This window comes from Pipistrellus kuhlii, unplaced genomic scaffold, assembly GCF_014108245.1.
Source record: "Pipistrellus kuhlii isolate mPipKuh1 unplaced genomic scaffold, mPipKuh1.p scaffold_m20_p_5, whole genome shotgun sequence".
Taxonomy (NCBI): Eukaryota; Metazoa; Chordata; class Mammalia; order Chiroptera; family Vespertilionidae; genus Pipistrellus; species Pipistrellus kuhlii.
In genome coordinates this window covers 67,024,933-67,044,578 of record NW_023425551.1, presented here as the reverse complement: position 1 = coordinate 67,044,578, position 19,646 = coordinate 67,024,933, and the positions used below count along the sequence as shown (strand labels likewise).

Sequence of the window (19,646 nt, the reverse complement as noted above, 5' to 3'; positions counted from 1 at the left end):
AGTTGTTGAGTCTCATGAAGTCATTGATCCTAGAAGGCCTGGGGCAGGCAATAACTCAGTATGTATCAAGTGAACTGAATAGGAAAATCAGGACACACACTTGGATACACTGAGGAATTTCAGTGCATGCCGTCTTGCCTTGCTCTGTGGCTGTACCTGTGCGTGACAAGGGTGGTCACTCCATAATGATGATGACCTTGTTCTAGACCTTCTAACGCTCACAGTACTGAATCTAGGTGGTCAGTAAATTGTTTTCAATTGTTTGGGGGTTTACTAATAAGGTAATATTTCACACACAAAAACAAAAGCATTCGCTCTGAGTTTATCAGATGCCCTAACACCTGCAGAGTCTTTTTTTCCCAATTAAAAAGACTACTGTCCACAGAGAAGAGTCAATTGAACATGTTAGCAATTTCAAGTTAAAATACATCCAATTGCAAGCAATGTTACAATCCTATTAATAAAAGTCTATGTAGTCATGATACCCTCACGCCATGATGCCCTCATGCTGCAACGAGCAATCACCAGAAGGCTGCATGTGCAGCAGGTGCACTCAGGTGGGCAGAGTTGTGTGCACGCATGGGTGGGCAGGGGCTTGATGCTGCATAAGCGGAGCAAAGGTGGGTCCCAAGACTCTGCATGGTGAGGCCTGGGGGTCCCACAGCTCCGCATGGCACAGAGGCAGGACCTCTGGCTCCAGCCTACTTCTTTGGGGCAATCCATGGAGAAGACCCAAATAGGTAGGCGGGGCCTACCCTCTTTGGGGTGATCGATCACAGGGCTCCCGCACTGTAAAAGGGCACAGGCCAGGCTGGAGGTGGGTGTCCCCTCAGCCCAGCCTGCATCCTCTCCAATCCAGGACCCCTCGGGGGATGTCCAACTTCCGGTTTAGGCCCGACATTCCTCTCACAATCCTGGACCTGCTCACCTGCCTGCCTGCCTGGTCATCCCTAATTATCCTCCCTCCCCCCCTTACCCCCCCCCCCACCGCCAGCCTAGTCACCCTTAACTGCCCCCTGCTGCTAGCCAGGTCACCCACAACTGCCCCCCTCTGCCAGCCTGGTTGCCCTCAACTGCACCCCACCTCCACCCCCTGCAGACGTGGTCACCCCCAACTGCCCCTCTTTGCTGGCCTGGTCACCCCTAACTTCCCACACCCTGCAGGCCTGGTTGCCCCTCACGGCCCCACCACCAGCCTGGTCACCCCACGCAGCCTGCTCTTCAGTCATTTGGTTGTCCCTTACTAACACCCCTGCCGAAACTGGTTTGGCTCAGTGGTAGAGCGTTGGTCTGCCAACTGAAAGGTCCCAGGTTCAATTCCGGTCAAGGGCATGTACATTGGTTGTGGGCACATCCCCAGTAGGGGGTGTGCAAGAGGCAGTTGGTCGATGTTTCTCTCTCATTGACGTTTCTAGCTCTCTATCTCTCTCCCTTCCTCTCTGTAAAAAAAATCAATAAAACATATTTTTTTAAAAAACAACAACAAAAAACCCCTGCTGGCTTGGTAGCCCCACACAGCCTGCTTGTTCAGCCATTTGGTCATCCCTCACTGACCACCCTGCCAGCCTGATCACCCCACACAGCCTGCTTATTCAGTCATTTGGTCGTCCCTCAGTAACCCCACTGCCGGCCTAGTCATAGGCAGTCATCTTGTGAGGGTGTGAGGGTTAATTTACATATTACCTCTTTATTATATAGGATCAGAACTACATTAAGAAACAGTATGTCTAAGAAATTCTCATTTTTTATACTTTTAAGCCCACTTTGGAGAACTAGAAATTTTGGCACTAGCCTTGCAGGGGTTAAAAAGGCTCAAAATCATATAATCACATTGCAGTCACCACTACTGAAAACAATGTCTCACAGGGCCCCAGTCTTCGCTCCCTCATATGACCAATGGGCAAATGCTGCCATCTTTCTTCAGCATCATCTGAATGTGAGTTTCATGTCTTATCCACGTACCCACAGTAAATTTTACCCTGCTCTCATTTAAGTCTCTGAGACTACTCAACTCAATATGCCAATTAATAGTCATCTCCAAATCAAATTGTAAACTAAATTGTATTAAGTATGAAATTTATCTATTGTTCAAAATTTAGCATACAAGTGCCCAACCTGCATGGCTCAGTGGTTGAGCGTCAACCTATGAACCAGGAAGTCATAGTTCAATTCCTAGTCAGGGCACATGCCCAGGTTGTGGGCTTGATCCCTGGTGTGGGGCGTGCAGGAGGCAGTTGATCAATGATTCTCTCTCATCATTGATGTTTCTATCTCTCTCCCTCTCCCTTCCTCTCTGAAATCAATAAAAATATATTTTTTAAAATTTTGCATGCACCTATAAAAAACCTGTGGTACACTAGTATGACCAACACCAATAAATAACAATGATCAAACTCTGTTGTGAAATTGATGGACATTATAAATTTTATCCTGGAAACCTGATAGCTTACTTATCTGTCTTCTAAAGATGCTTTTCCTACAACATACCTGAAAGGTTGCCCTTCCTTTGACCAAAATCCAAATGGAGAACTGGCGTTAGGGACAATCTGCCGCCTGTACCCAGGGGTGGTTTCAGTTAGGTCCAAGCCCTCAGCAGCATCTCCAACTTCAAAAAGAAGCCCCCGGTTGCCTGGAAGACAGGTGTACTTCATAAACACCAGAGAGCATTCCTCCCCAAAATGAGGAACTACTTTACTTCAGACAGCAGAGTAAAGATGATCCAATTACTAACTGAAGGGTGAGTCAACTGAGACCCAGCTGGGAAGGGCATGGAAGAGGTTCTATAGGTAATACTAATGTCCTGCAAAGCAGTAAATACTGGTTTGGGTGGGATTTAGCCTCTTGGGAAAAGAGGATGGATAAGGAATGGTAAGGGAAATATTTTTAGAGGACCAGAGAAGAGTAAGGAGTCTTTTTTAATAAGTGTTTGGAAAAGAGGCCCAAGACTTGATTGTTAAAGAGTGGATTCAGTATGTTTTAATGTCTAATCCAGCTGAGGAGTTGTATTTCCTAAGATCCTTTTATTCCTCAGAAAAATGGCAATCCTTACATTTTTTCACATGTCATGGCCTCAGTTTGTAAATCTGCACATAGAACAAATCATGTGACATGCAGCTAATAAGTGAGATTTTCAATGATGTTGTACTCATTAATTTCTATTTTATTTTAGGCGAACCCTGAGACCAAAGGCCACGTGTAATATATATTGGATACAAACTTGGATTGAGGGTAAAGGCTCTGGAATCACATATTTGTGGGTTCAGATGCCAGCTCTGCCACTTATTAAATGAGTAGCTTTAAGCAAACTGCTTGATGCCTTCATTTTCTCGTGCATGGGGCCAATAATAAATAGAGATAATACAGAAAAGCTAGTGAAGCTTGAGTTATATGTCAATTATATCTTAATAAAGCTTGGGGAAAAACTGGGTAAATTTGACCATTCTGGCCAAAAAAAAAAACTAAGACTGCTTGAACTATATACTCAAGGAGTCTAAAATATACTAAGTACTCATTAAAGGACGGTGATATAATTATTATTTTAAACTACTACTATTAGTCATCATTAATCCTTAAAAAGGGAAATGAAAAGGAATAAGTAGAAAAATAAGAGCATATTTTGATATATTACTTGAGGTTTCTCAAACTCAGCACTTAGGGCTGGATAACTGGGTGTAGGCTATCCTGTGTATTGAAGAACTTTAGTGGCACCTTTGGACTCCAGCCACTAGAGGCCAGTAGCACCACGACCCCCTTCCAGTTATAACTGCCAGGTGTTGTCAAATGTCCCCTGTGGGCCATTTAGAACCATTGTGTTACATAATAATCTGCTCTGCTTCCATAGAAGAAACTTCCAAGCATCTTCATAAAGGGCACTGTTAATCCTCAAGAACAGCTGCATTCAGAAAATTATCTTACATTACCCAAGTAACTAATGCAGGAACCCCTCAAAGAGGGGACAGTTCTCCATTTTTGACAAAGGGAACATTCTCTCCAGCACCTGCTTCAATGGTTTCCTTGGATGGGAGCTTTCCTTGAGTAAAAACGGCAGATCTGGGACCTGGAGAAGGCCCCAGCCAAAGCTTTGCATGCATTTTCACACCCAAATGGCCTTTCTTTAGAAAGGTTTCTCCACCCTCTGCCTTTTAAGTGCTAAGATCCTGGAAGTGAGTTTAACCATGAAGTCAGCCCATGCAGGGCAAGTGAGCAATACAGGCGTGCAGCTTGCCATTCCGGGCTATGTAAGTCACCAGCTGCCCCCATCCCTAGCTACACTTGAGCCTCCAGTCCTAATGCTTCCCAGAAAAGTGCCCCAGTTGTGTGCTTTCCATTTGTAGCCATGAGGTGGGAGCTTTAAATAGAGAAGGACAGGTGGGACCTGGCCTTCTCCATTTCTGTCACTTCAACCATAATCTGGTGGCAATGGCACAGCACAGCCCTAGTTTTAAAGTAGCAGACAGGTGCCTCAAAGAAGAACCACTATTTAAGTGCACCCCACTGTGCCCCACTCTCTGGCCTTTCCTGATGTTGCTGTCATGAGCACGCTCTAATGCACCGGGATAACAATGACTTGATTACAGTATGCTTCCAGGGTCATGGTTTCCACTGAACCCCACTGGCCGTCGATCTGGCTGGGGCCAGGAGTGCAATGCTGATGAGCATCTGAATAAAGCTAAGAGCCACTCTGAGAGGAAAGCCCTGACAGTGGTATCGTGAACCCCGAGCTCATTGAGCTAACCAGTCAAAAGACAGAACGCCAACCCTTTCATTTCTATTTCCAAGCCCATCACTGACCAGCCCTGCTGGCCTCCTTACCTGCCTGAGGAGCAGTGAGCCTCGCACCTTCTCCTGGGGCCCTAGTGGTGCACGCAATCCTCCTGGGAGACACGTGTCTAACATCACATGGGATGCCTGGGGAGAATTTTTTAAATTAGTGATAGGTGTGGGCATAGATATGGATAGAGAGAGAGAGATAGATACATAGAATTTGATGGCAAGACAACAGGACCACACTGAAGTGGCCAGACTCCTAGTCTAAGGCACAGGGCTGAATGCAAATAGCTTAGCAAAACTCGTCACCCCCCACTGAGGGAGGCCAGGAAAGGAGAGTGCAGGGCAGTAGGGCATAGGGCAGCTTATAAAATCCAAAAGAAAGCAAGACAATGCCATCCACAAAGGTGTACTGAACGCCTCAGCTGAAATATTTTAGCAAGAGGAAAAGAAAAAGAAAAAAGGTAAGCTTCCAAATAGGGACCAGGATGAGCGTGGGGAGGTATGTGTGATGTGAGAGTGTTAGGGCATTTTCCTGCATCTTGGTGTCACCACCTAAAGGAGCATCCACCTGGCATAAGTAAAGGTTCTAGATAGGTTCCACAAAGGGGCTCGCCATAGGACATTCTGGAAGAATCTGCAGAGTAATCGCCTGTCCATTCCAGCCTGTCCACACAGAGGATCTTTAAATCTTTTCCAGTAATAATCACTTTAAAATTCAGATAATAAAAAGGACTCTCACATAACAAGTAGGGAGAAGGGGAGGGGTTGCCTATTAGTAGGCGCAGACCTTTGTGATGAGGCAGCTATACTTTTGCCCCTCCCCCCCTTCACTCCCAAGATGGGGACACCAGAGGGAATTGCCCATGAATGTGAGTGTGTCTGAGGACATCCTATTCCTGTTGCTTGTAGCAGAGCTGCAGAACCACGACCCCACCTGATCTCAAGCAAACACAGGTAAAACATGAGAGCGGGGTGGCACGATGAGTCAGAAGAGACAAAGATTGCTTCTCCCCAACCCTCTCCATGCCCTAAGAGTCACATAATCTCCTACAGCATTTACACTGTGAACTATTTTCACTTACTTACCTGCAATGGTAACCTGGGCAGGGGTATCAAAGAAATCTCCTGTAATTGTGATGTCTGTTTTTCCCCCAAGGCTCCCAGTTTCTGGAAAGACAGACAGTATTTCTGCAAAAGAAAAAGAAAAAGTAATCTTGCAAATATAGACCAGGATGTGACCAAGATAATAATAGAATAACAGAAACTATCAATAATTTGTCTTACCATAACTTTCTAAGACTAAGAAACAGTTGAAACATTTTCTAGTAATAATCATTTTAAAATGCAGATAATAAAAAGGACTCTCACATAATATGCATGATGACATATTATATAGGATCAATATTTTAAAGGAAAGGGAAATGTAGTCACTCAGGATGTAAGCAAAAGTACCTACATACCATGATGCCTTCTTAGGAAATCTGTCTCCCAACCTCAAAGACTACCAACCTCGCCCTAACTGATTTGGCTCAGTGGATGGAGCATCTGCCTGCAGACTAAAGGGTTCCAGGTTCGATTCTGGTCAAAGGAATGTGCCTTGGTTGTGGGCATATCCCCAGTAGGGAGTGTGCAGGAGGCAGCTGATTGATGTTTCTCTCTCATCAATGTTTCTTACTCTCTATCCCTCTCCCTTCCTTTCTGTAAAAAAAATCAATAAAATATTAAAAAAAAAAAAAAAAAAGACCACCAACCTCATCACAGAACAGGAGTGATACTTTATGGAGGAATCACCTTTGGATGCACCATGCAATGCCTCAGTTTACCCGTGAGTCTGAATTTGCTCTAAGCAAAGGAATGGATCACACAGTCTTCAGTACCCTTGCACTCCTCCCCTTACTGCATGTCCCATACTTTCCCACCCCCCGCCACACTTACCACCTCACACCCATTTTCATGCTGCCTTCTGATTGCTTCAAAACCCTACAGGATGATATCACATATCCCTAGGAGTTTCCGTTTCCCTGATCTTTTCCTCTTCTATGATCAAACTTGGACAGTTCTAAATTTTATTCCCTCAAGGGAAAAGAGGAACCATGATCTATGATAAATTGAAAGTACCACTTCCAAATATGAATTTTATCAGGGCATCTCCTAGATAACACTTTGGTCCATGAGACAACGCAGAGGAGATATATGGAGGCAAAAATGGATCTCCACACTCAAGTATCAAAATTCAACACTAATAATAACCTTCTTTTTTCATCTACTATGTTATAATTATTTTCAGCATTCACAGAGCACATATGATGCAGAACAAGGAATATAAAGATGAATACAAAATAGTCCTCATCCCCAAGGAGATCAAAAGAATAAGGAAGGGCAGGTACACAAAAGTATAATTATTATATCTTAGGCTAGTGAAATTAGAGAGAGAATAGGAAAGTGCCCAGATACAAGTAAAAGTTGCTGGAAGGAGGAGGTCAGAGCTTGTACCATCCTCTGCAGAGTATGAGAAGCCTTTAGAGGAGGATGGTAAGCAGGGGAGAGGCATCAGATGTGTGAATGGTGGTGGCTATGTAGAGCATGGACCAGCAGGGACAAATGGCAGTCAGAGCCCCTTAGAAATTATTGCAGCATGCCAGGCAATGAAATCCTGAATTAAGGTAATGGTTGTAGAGACAGAGTGGATATGTCATATTTAAGAAATATATGCCAGATAAAATTGGTAGAAATAGGTGAGTGAATTGATATGGAGATGAAGGGAGAGAATCCCAAACTCATCAACAATTTATGGAATTAGAAGGACAAATTCCATTCTGCCCACTTTATAGATGTTTGTTAGGGGTTCAGAAATGCTAAATGACTTAACCAAACTGAACTAGTAATTTAATGCCAGCGCTAGAGGAGTTCAGCCTTGGGCTCTTTGCATAACAGCCTGCTCTGCTATGAAGAAGTTCTGGCCTGAGAGTCCACATCCCAAGAAGATATTGGTGCTAGAAATATGAAATAGTTGTGTGATCAGAGATATCTGCCAGCCTATCTGACAGTCAAGGCTCAATATTGATGGGCAGACTCACAAAGAAGCTTGGGTGGGTGGCAAGGAATCCTTCCCACAGTATATTAATTACATGCATAAGATTTAGAATTAGACCTGTACTTTCTAGCACTTCATAAGAACTTTGGAAGGAGGGCCCAAGGTTCAGTGAGGTGTGAGGGAAGAAGGTGAGGAGTATAGGGTGAAGGGACTAGTACCTGAGTGTGTCTGGAACAGGAAAAGGTCCTGTTTAGCACTGATCAGCCATGCATTCTTATGAACCATTGACCTTTAAAAAGACAAAATCATGTTTTAGAATAATACAGCATCTGAAATGACTTTTTTTAAAATATATATTTTATTGATTTTTTACAGAGAGGAAGGGAGAGAGATAGAGAGCTAGAAATGTCGATGAGAGAGAAACATCGACCAGCTGCCTCTTGCACACCCCCTACCAGGGATGTGCCCGCAACCAACGTACATGCCCCTGACCAGAATCGAACCTGGGACCCTTCAGTCCGCAGACCGACGCTCTACCACTGAGCCAAACCAGTTTCGGCAGAAATGACTTTTTTTTATTGGCTGTCTAAAAGGAAGATTATGAACTAATCTCCAATAATCTTTAGAACTATTTAAATATCAGCTCTTTTTTATGATTATTCTCAATTTCACATAGTATCGAGAGCATGAAATGAAGAATGTGAAAGGGCTTGATATGAAGCTGGCCTATAGCAGATATTCAATGGATATTAGTTTTATTCCTTCCTCACTGTGTAAGAGAGAGAGAGAGAGGGAGGGAGGGAGGGAGGGAGGGAGGGAGGGAGGGAGGGAGAGGAGAGAGAGAGAGAGAGAGAGAGAGAGAGAGAGAGAGAGAGAGAGAGAGAGAGAATGCCCATACTTTGGACTGTGTAGCTGAGGGTAACATGTCACTGTCATCACAATGAAATCAATATTTTTTAGACAATGCATTTTTTAATGAAAATACCTGCCAAATTAAACAGTGACAGAACATGAAATAAGTCATACAAAAAGAAATTTAAAATTCTAATTTCATATCTCTATGAAATTTATACCTTTCCCATTATGAAATTTCTGGAATGGCACAATGTATTTAATAAAATTATGTACTATCTTAAATTTACAGAGCTGTGAGAGTACTCATGAGGTAATTCCCAAAATTCTAATCATCATCACATTAAAATGTTTACATTATTTCAAGGTGAGTGCATAGGAATCAATTTTACCTACCCAAATAAAAGAGATCAAGTAGGTACACATAATTTTATCATTCTATTCTGTTCCATGTATGTTTGAAATATTTTTATACAAGGTTAAAGAAAGGAAGCAAGATAATAGAGAGATAATACAAGTGAAGATAAATTTGGTTCCTCCCAGTTACTTACTTTCCTTTGTTAAATACTGAGAAACTAACATTCTGGGAACCTGTAGCAAACAAATAAAAACAGACATTAATACAGGAATCTGCATGAATCACCTGGTCCAGGCCATTGCTACCATTACCCCCAAGGACTCCAGATATCATCAAGCCATGACCCAAACTTGTAATTTCCTCAATTGTGCCCAAAATAAGCACCTCGCATCTCTGCTCCATCAGCAATGTCAACATCCACCAATAAAAGGAGAAGTGTATTAGAGGATGGCAGGTAAGAGCTCAGGCATAAAGTTAGACCAACTGAGAAACCCTACTCCACTGATTACTAGCTTCAATTTTATCACCTTTAAAGTGAAAATAATCCCACCAATATCATAAGTTTATTGTGAGGATGATATTAGTTTATATTAAAACTGCTTTATATAGGGTTTTTGTTTTATTTTTATTGTTTTAAGAGAGGAAGGGAGGGGGAGAGAGTGATAGAAACATCAATGATGATAGAAAATCATTGATTGACTGGCCCCTGGGATCAAGTTGGCAATTGGGCGTATGTCCTGACCAGGAATCGAATCATGACCTCCTAGTCCATAGGTCGATGATCAACCACTGAGCCACACCAGTCAGGCATGAAATATAGTGGCAACCAACCATACTTTGGTAAAAACTGCTGTTTGAATTTTAACCCTTCTAGTTTGGCTCTTGCACCTGATTAAATGTGTGTGTGTGTGTGGGGGGGGGGGGGGGGGGCAGGTAAGCTATTTACCTTAGCTTTCAGGTGGAGACTTGGAGGCTAAGGCAATTTTCCCTTGCCTGGGACCAGGAGCACAGGAGAGTAATTCCCACTGACTCAGTAACCTTCAGAGATAGAAACTGTAGATAACCTCTGAGCTCTGCTTCTGTGTTATAGGCTATTGCAAGATAGGGCCATATTTCAATGTCCAGCAGGATGTGACTAGCAACGACCCTGCTGAGCTGACCCCAGTCTTTAGAATGTTGTCTTTAAGATTTAGAATTTAGAACAAAGGAAAATTCCTATGGTTTGAACCTTTAAAAGGGACTTCCTACTCCTGAAACGGTGCAGTCGTGTGGAGACCACCTGCGTGTGGTGCTCTTGCGTCTGTTCTGGCCAGATATTTCAATAAATCCTTGCCTGCTTTTTTTAATTAATCATCAGCCTCCAGTGGTCTTATTTTAAACCCAGGTTTGGACCCCACAACATATAGGGGGGATAGTAGGGAATTCTCAACAATGGTAGTTACTATTATCATCCTCAAGAGAACCAATGCTTGGGAGAATCCAAAGATGGCTGCACAGGTAAACACCTAGCCACAGCAGCACACAACAATTTCAATAAAATACAACTAAAACATAAAATGGACATTACTCAGAACTACAGGAAAGTCGACTGACTGGAAACTCTACAACAAGAAGCAAGAAGAAAACCAGAAGGAAGAGCGGAGGAGCTGTAAAAGCCTAAGGTACGGAGACACACGGTGCGCACGGAGAGGACGGAGCAGGAGAGGAAGGAGGCTGAGTGCCTAGCAGAAAGGAGATAAAAGCTCCGACTGTGCTGGGCCCCAGTTCCGACTGCTCTGAACCCCAGTTCTAGGCCAGACCCCAAGGACCCAGGCTCAAACAGAGGGAGCTGGGCTGTAAGGCGGAACCCTGGGGGAGCGGTGAAAGGAGGTCCCGGAGGCATGCACATTGGGCGCAGAGAAGGGACGGTTGGCTGTGCCGAGTGATTGCCCTGGCATGAAGGAGACAGGGGCTCCAGACTGCTCTGAATGCCACCTCCAACTCCACTTCCAACTGAACTGAACCCCAGTTCCGGGCTCATTGGGGGAGAGCCTAGACTGTTTGGTAGCAGGCGAAAATCGAGGACACCTTTCTCTAAGAGGCGCTTGCAACGAGTACTGAAGGACCCTGAGACTCAGGAGTGGCATAGGGCAGGGCTGACAGAAGCCAACGCTGTAGGCTCCACCCTGAAACCCCGCCCCATCAGGGAAGCTGCGAAAATGCTAAGACGAAACAGATCACAAACGAAAGAAAAAGCAACTGGATATACAGTTCAAATCTACGCTTATAAGGTTTTTCAAGAATTTCCTAGAAAAGATGGATAAGACCTATGAGGATATGAAAAGGGATCAACTAGAATTAATAAGGAATCAACAAGAAATGATAAGGGATCAACAGGAAATAAAGAATACATTGTCTGAAATAAAAAATATTATACAGAGTCCTAAAAACAGAATGGAAGATTGCAAGAATCAAGTCAAAGATTTGGAACATAAAGAGCCAGAAAACACTCCTCCGCAGAAGCAAGAAGGCAAGAGAATCCAGAAAGTTGAAGATAATGTAAGAAAACTCTGGGACAACTTTAAGAGAACCAACATCAGAATTATGGGGGTCCCAGAAGATGAGAGAGAGCAAGATATCGAAAACATACTAAAAGAAATAGTGACAGAAAACTTTCCCCACCTGGTGAAAGAATTAGACTTACAAGTCCAGGAAGTGCACAGAACTCCAAACAAAAGGAATCCAAAGAGAACCACACCAAGACAAATCATAATTAAAATTCCAAGAGCAAAAGACAAAGAGAGAATATTAAAAGCAGCAAGAGCAAAGCAGGTAGTTACCTATAAAGGAGCACCTATACGATTGTCAGCTCAACAGAAACCATGCAGGCTAGACGGGAATGGCAAGAAATATTCAAGGTGATGAATAGTAAGAACCTACAGCCAAAAATAATCTACCCAGCAAAGCTATCACTCAGAATCAAAGGTCAGATAAAGAGCTTCACTAATAAAAAAAAAAAAGCTAAAGGAGTTCATCACCACCAAACCAGAATTATATGAATTGCTGAAGGCGGTTCTTTCGGAAGAGAAAGTAAATAAAGATAAAAATTATGAACAACAAATACGTAACTATCAACAAGTGAATCTAAAAACCAAGGAAATTAAAAAAAAATCTGATGAACAATATTAACTGTTGAATATAATAGAATCAGAGGTATGGAAGGGGAGTGAACTGATGATTCTTGGGGAAAAGGGGAGAGGGAGATGTGGGAAGAGACTGAACATAAACTGTGCACCTATGGATGAGGACAATGGGGGGTGGGGAAAGGGCAGAGGGTGGGGTGGGAACCTGGTGGAGGAGAGCAATGGGGGGGAGGAACATTTGTAATAATATGAACAATAAAAATTTATTTTAAAAAAAATGAAAGAAAATGTATACGTAATCAACTTAAAAAAATAAAAGTGCACAATCTTAATATATTTTATCAAATATTTAAATTAAATGTTAAAATTAAAGTATTTAATGTTTTTGGGGAAAAAAATAAAAGAAAAAGGAAAAGAAAACCAATGCATATAACAGTTTTTTTCCACATATAGGGAAAGAAATGAATAAGACTTTAAAGCTGATACTTCACAAACATACCAATATAGTTGCCTTCCACACGGCACTGCAGAGTGCCAAGACCATGGTCTTCCAGAAGAGGGTAGCTAGGAAAAGAACCAAACACTTCAGGTGACAATTCCCAAACAAATCAGTTCAGAAGTTCTAACTCTTTAGTCATAAAAGTAAAGCAACAATAATAATAATAATATCAAATTAGCCAGAGAAACTTGGTAGATACTAAAAGCATAACAAGGTCATTGGGACAGATGCTTAGGACACTACTAACTAGGGTTGCCATCAATCAGAAACAGTGTGAGAGACATTTTACTTACTCTTACCCTCCATTCAGTCCTGTCTTTTCAAAATCTGTTTTATGACAAGGACAGCAAAATTCTTATTTTAAAAAAATCTATTAGCAGCAATGAACTTAAAAAAGGACAGACAAACTTAAGACACAAAGAAGAAACTAAATTATAAAAATTGGCTCTACTAAATGCTAGTCCTAAAAAGCTAAGCCATAGAGTATAATTCTTGTGATGACCTCAAAGGGAGATTAATCCACTTAATATAGACTCTAGAGTAAAGTGAAAATCCAGCAAAAATGTTGGTTATCTGGACTACAAGTATGTAGACACACATTTTAAAAATTGTCATTGAAATAAATAAATATATCTAGTAGTTGTTTATTTCTTCAGCTAGTCATTATAGTATAGTGATAAAGAGCATGAACTCTGGAGACTGGTTAGTCAGCCAGAGTTCAAATCCTACCTTTGCCACTTCCTCCTTGTAAGACATTGGGCAAGTTACTTAACCTCTCTGTGCCTCAGTTTCTTTAGCTATAAAGTGAGACTAATAACTATGTGTACTCACAAGGATACTGAGTGGCTTAAAGGTAAAGCATTGGGGCAGGGCGTGGCCTACAGTAAGCACTTAGGAAAAAGTAGCTATTGTTATCAAGAAAGGTTTCAGAATCACTTCAATTTGCATTTTTAATTAACTACTGTGCCTTTTTCAGAGTCTAAAGACAAAGCGTTCAACAATTATGGTAATTTGTATTTAAAAATAGCTGTTTGTGTGTATGCATGCACATGTGTTCCACCCAGGTGGAAGAACCTAAAAGCATATATACTAGCAAAAAAAACACTTACAGGCTTCCAGTCTGCCTATTTAGGAGAGAGCAAGAAGTGACCCAGTAGTCTCTTTGAGCTTCCAAGATCAATGGGCTGGATTTAAAAAAGGGGGGGAGGGGAGGAGAGAGACAAAAGACAATAATGTGCAATGCTTCCAACAAACATTCCAGGCAAAACTCAGACAAAACATTGTTATGAACATCCTCCTCTGGATTTATGGACTATCACTGCAGGTGGGTGAAGTCTGTCCCGTGAGGACATGTTGAACCAAATTCTCAGCCTGAGGGTAGGGGTGCACAACATTGTTTCATGGTTCATCCTCTCACACTGTAGAGGGAGCATTTCTTCTCTCCCGAAAGATCTTCATCATCCCCACATTGGCTGTAGTGGGTCTACACAAAGCTATAGAGGAGTTTATGCTTTTGTTCCCCCTTTCAGAGATTGTTTCCCAGACCAAGGCTAAAATGGAACCAAGTAGTGAATAAGGTATATTGGCAATGGTGTGCTTTGGGCTTCTATCTTCCACAGGAAAAAATGATTTCCTTTCAAAACAAGTGACCATTGTTGAATGCCAGAAATGTAGATCTTGAGAGTACTTGAGTCCTGTTCTCTTCAATTAGGGAAGAATCAAAGAGAGGAAACGGAACAGAGGAGGATGGCCCACCCTGTCCAGGGATGAAGGAAAAATTAGACACAGTATACAGAATCTACTCAGCCTAGCATATAGTAAGATTATGTGCCTTCTACTTTGTAAACTCCCACTGTAATTGCTTCATAATTTAAAGAACCACCTTCAGCACTCCCCTCTTATTCTCTTTTTTCCGGTATAGATTATTTTGTACTATCACATTTCATCTTTTTAAAACTTGCAATAGAAAAAGTCATGTTGACATTCTAATCACTCCCAGAAAACATTAAAGACTCAATGGCTTGCAGTACCTTCTTTCATATTTCCTCTGATCACATTAATAGATAGCAACCAAGCAAGGAAGTTAATGGTCTTTTGGATTCACATATCATTTTATAAAGAATTTAGTTCATCCTTAGGAACAAAAAGGGGAAGGGGAAGAAAGCAAAAATATCCACAGATGCAATTACAGTATAATTCACACTGAGCCCAGAGTGACTAGTTGTCAGTAAATAAATGGACAAACTTAATCGACCAGTCGCAATTACATTAACCAAGTTTGCTGAAGCCCAGCTCACCAGGGACCATAAACTGCAAAGAGGGAAAATAGTAATTCTGTGCCAACTGCTTACAATTTATTGCTATCAGGGACGCCTGTCCCAGGAAGCAATATAGCATATTTGTAACTAGTCGTATATCAAAACAAGCACATGCTTACCTATCAATGTACTCAGCATTAAAATCAAAGGTTTCCAATTGTCCAGTGATAATCCAGCCATGCACATGTATTAGTCGTCCTGTTTAGTAGAGAAGATTTTTTAAAAATTGAATATACTTAGCTCAAAATCTAACTGAATAACATAAACTGTTTCTTTTTATACATCTACTCAATATGGCCAAGTTGGTCATGATTCAGAATATTTACTTCTTTATAAACTATACAACAGGAAAGGATCATTATCCTTTGATTGATATTACTGATTAGAAAGGCTAAAATAACCACTGATTGCAATTACAGTTTAATGGTCTATGATATTGCACAGAAGGAATAGTGGGCTTTCCTCACAGTCCCATTGAGGCACAGTGGTCCCTCCTTTGGAAAAACTGTTGTTTGAACTTCTCTGTTGTTCTTAGACAGTGTCTCATTCCGTAGGTCAACTCTGTTGTTTTTAGACTGTAAAATAACTTTGGTTTTTGCTTGAATAGAAAATATAAACTTAACTGTCTGACCTTGCAAGCTAACCATCTAAAGGGGCTAATACACTATATTAACTCACATATTCTGCCAAGAGTTTGTCATCCAAGGTTACTGGTGTCTATGTAGATATGATATGTACTCAAAGTTAACAAGTTGTCTTGTTAACTTTGAAATTGCAGGTGTTTGATTAGATATAATATGTATTCAAAGTTACAAGCTGTCTTACACAAAGAACTAGAAGGATATAAAAAAGGAAATACTCTCTCCTGTGTTTGTTCAGAATTTGACAGAGGTAATCTGCTCTGAACCTGAGCACTAAAAAAGATGACTCCTAACTAATTGGCTCATTAGGCATCTTGTCCAGCTCGCTGATTTGTGATATATGGAACCATGAAGCATGAAGCTTTTAAGAGGTGCAGCCAGTTTCTGTACCCAGCTCCTTTCTACGTGCTTGCCTGTGTGTAGGCCATCCACCCAATGTGGGACTGAAGAACAGTATGCCTTGAATTGCTCCAAGCTTCATGAGACTTTCTCTGGACACTTGCTAATATGAACTCCTGTGTTATAAGGAGGCTCTTATCACCTGGATGGGTACTCAGGGATATTAAACTTTTTTTCCATATCTCAGAGTACAAAATACTCTTGACCCAAATGGACAAGAACTAAAAGGAAAGGACATGAGATAGCAGCAGAATTATGGGCAATCGCATGTCTTGTTCATTTCATTAATATGCTCATGTTCAAAGGTAGGGTAATTTGGGGGTCCACAAATAGTTGGTGTGTGCCTTGCCAGCTGAAACCTGGGTGACTTCTGCTGGGTTTCTTCTATGTAACTTGCAGGGCTTCCCATTGGGTATTAAGTTTTTTCTTAATACCCCCCTCTGGTGAGTTCATAAGATGAATAAGTTGCAGGCATCAGTGATTTCCTTTCAGCAAGGCACACTTCAGTACGACCCCTAGCCCTCTGCTTATAGGAGTAGGGGAAGAAATCTAAAGTAACCCCTTCTCAGAAAGAGCTTGGGGGCCCTACATGAGCTGATCACTTCCATAGTTGAAAAACAGCTAAACTCAGTACTGTGGAACTGCATAAGGCAACTTTTAAGCAAATACATCACAGCAAGGTTATGATGTTAAATAAAGATCACCATGCAACCCCCAACCTGGAAGAATGTGCCTTTCAAAGAATTACAGAATTTAACCATTTATGCTGTCATCTTTCATCATCACCTACAATGTTTGGACATAAGAGCCGTGTTGGTTTAGGAGGTAAAACTTCTAAAATAGAAAAGAGAAGGGCACCTATGGGGTTTATGAGGTCACTGAATTCAGAGGACTTTGAGTCTTTTCATGGCCACAGGTATGGCCATGAAAGAACATTACCAAGAAATTGTCACCTTCACAGTAGATGACTATATTAAAACAATGAGAACCTTCCAGGAAGTATTACCGCCACTTCACAGGTGAATGTATAGAAAGAGAGGAAACCTAATGACTTAGGCAAACGTCAGAGAGTTGGCAAAAGCCTATTGTCTGAAGGTATCTGCTATTGCCAACAATTAGCAAAATAATTCTCCTTCATTTTAGAAGGACTCAGTTATTGATGTCCTGACTTTGGTGGACATGATTTCTAGCTTTAATGAACATTATTTTAGAAACTACTAACAGGTTGTAGAAATTAAGAATTCTTGTGAGTTTCTGTTTTGTTTCTAATTAGAGAGAGAAAGACCAACCGAATCAGACAAATGGCTAAGCCAGATTGTGAGGCTGGAGGAGTCTGCGTCACAGTGAACAACTGTTAACCACACATAGAAATTCAACTGCTCATAAAACATTGTCTCTCCTGAGCCCATCACCTCCCCTATTTCCCTGGCTGCTACTCTGGGCAGTCTTCCCAAATGAAATGAGAGTAATCGTGTGGAAAGTGATTTCAAAGATGCAGCTGGGTGGATCCTGCCCAGAGGGACCACTCCAGGCAGGTCAGTCACCAATTGTTCCCCAGAAGGTGGAGGAGACAGTGTGTGGAAGTCAAACTCAGTGGGAGAAATGGGCTGACAGATCTGGGTACCAGCTGACATCCATTTCACACTTCTAAGAGCTGGCTCCTTCCTCATGCCTCACCCTAACAAGGCTTCTTCTGCCATCTAAACAGGACTTTCTAAACTCAGAGCATCAGGAATCCAAATGTCTGCATGTGACTTTCAGAGACCACATCTCTTTTTAATAAAACATTATCATGTGGTGATTATTCAGACAAATGGAAATAAACAGATCTGTGAATAAACTGCATTAATAAGGTAAAGCTGAAAGTATGTCTATATATACACACACAGATGTACAAACTCAGATGCTCATTTTGACATTCTTGAGCATTCAAGCCATTCAAAACAACCAGTTAGTTTATGCATTTAGACAAAACCACATATAAAAATTTGGCAACTTGTATTCCCATCTGGAAACCCTGAACAAATTTAAAAAAAACAAAACTAAAATATATGTAAGAATTTGCCAAGAATCAAACAAAAAATTATATGTAATCCTAGCTATGTATACGACTTCGGTTGAAAGCAGGTTTAGCAGTTCCTGAATCTCTTGGTTGCAATCACTTCTTTAATGTTAATCCCCAGCTTTCTTGCCTTCTCTCCTAGCCTCTTGGCCTCTGCATATCTGTGAGCTAACTCATGCACAAACCCCCAGGATAAGGATTAAGGTTAATGATCTTCATGTGGCATCCAACATTGCTCAACACAGGACAAAATGTTGGGCATATGGGCCCATTCTGATTTCTGACTATCTAGGTTCCAATCTCAGCTGTATACTTATTAGCATGATGACTTTAGGCAAGTGACTTAACCGCTTGCTATCTATTTCCTCATTTGAAAACTGGAAATAATAGTTCCTACATCATCAGGTTCTTATGATGATATAATAATGTAATATATGCCAAAAGCTTGAACAGAATCCAGTTCACAGTGCGTTTCAATAAAGCTTTGCTATTATGTGGCTAGTTATAAAGTCACAGCAATGAAAATTTCTATTTCCTCCATTCTTGCAGCACCTGGTTTGATTTTGTTGCCTCTCTTTCCGTGTTTGGATTCCTTTCATTACCAGTGAACTAATGGAGCAAAAGTGCCCAGAGGTGGAAACAAACCAAGTTAAAAATAAATCGGAGACTGACACTTATTTTCAAAACAGCATCACAGAAGAAGCCGGAATTTCCCATTTAGGGAGACCACCCACCTATGTAAAGGAATTTGCAATAGGCCTTGGCAAAGGGATTCATAAGTATTCCTATTTTAATAGGAGATGTCTTACCTGGAACTCCACTTGGTGGACTCACTTGGTAAACAATGGGTGTCTGTGTCCTGGAAAGCTGTTCAGAAAAAGTTATCACAAGTGAGGGTTTCATCAGAATCTCACTACAAACACAGGAAGAACAAGTCATTTCTCACAGAGCATCCAGCTAAGGTAGTAAATAGCATATTTCCTCAAACCACCTTAAATCTAGCTCTTTTTATCTTTATTATGTTTCTGTAAAGCAGGAGTGGTGGATATCATTACAGTTCTTCCATGGATGAGGTAAAGGAATTCAACAAAAGTCATATAAGAGTGCACCTTTGTACCATGTGGCCCAAACTTTGGCAAGCATATTTCTACCTGCCAGACTCAGGAGCACGTTCTACCAGAAGGAAAGGTAGGCAGACCACACTTTAAAATTCCAACCTTTTAACTCCATTATTATAATTTGGTATCTTGGAGTCTGGAAAGGTTTCTTGTTTTTCTACTCAATAATTTGTTTATTTAGCCGGGACCGGTTTGGCTCAATGGATAGAGCGTTGGCTTGGGGACTGAAGGGTCCCGGGTTCGATTCCGGTCAAGGGCATGTACCTTGGTTGCAGGCATATCCCCAGTAGGGGGTGTGCAAGAGGCAGCTGGTCGATGACTCTCTCTCATCAATGTTTCTAACTCTATCTCTCTCCCTTCCTCTCTGTATAAAATTAATAAAAAAAATATATTTAAAAAAATTTGTTTATTTAAATGGAAAGCATTACAATTTAAACTGTTATCATCCAGCATTATGGTAGGAAATTAGCAAA

The 19,646-nt window shown here is 41.4% G+C and overlaps 1 protein-coding gene across 3 annotated transcripts in view; it reads right to left on the bottom strand.

Moving 5' to 3' along the window:
* Nucleotides 1-19,646, bottom strand: part of PKHD1 (PKHD1 ciliary IPT domain containing fibrocystin/polyductin) — a 385,065-nt gene that overhangs the window by 352,981 nt on the left and 12,438 nt on the right. For all 3 annotated transcript variants that reach the window (XM_036415099.2, XM_045572881.1, XM_045572882.1), the window contains exons 6-14: nt 18,865-18,922; nt 15,073-15,151; nt 13,745-13,819; nt 12,636-12,700; nt 9,208-9,247; nt 8,023-8,093; nt 5,857-5,958; nt 4,813-4,908; nt 2,488-2,629 (exon numbers count right to left, since the gene is read on the bottom strand). In XM_036415099.2, coding sequence (XP_036270992.1) covers nt 2,488-2,629; nt 4,813-4,908; nt 5,857-5,958; nt 8,023-8,093; nt 9,208-9,247; nt 12,636-12,700; nt 13,745-13,819; nt 15,073-15,151; nt 18,865-18,922 — 728 coding nt within the window. The remainder of the gene's footprint in view (nt 1-2,487; nt 2,630-4,812; nt 4,909-5,856; nt 5,959-8,022; nt 8,094-9,207; nt 9,248-12,635; nt 12,701-13,744; nt 13,820-15,072; nt 15,152-18,864; nt 18,923-19,646) is intronic.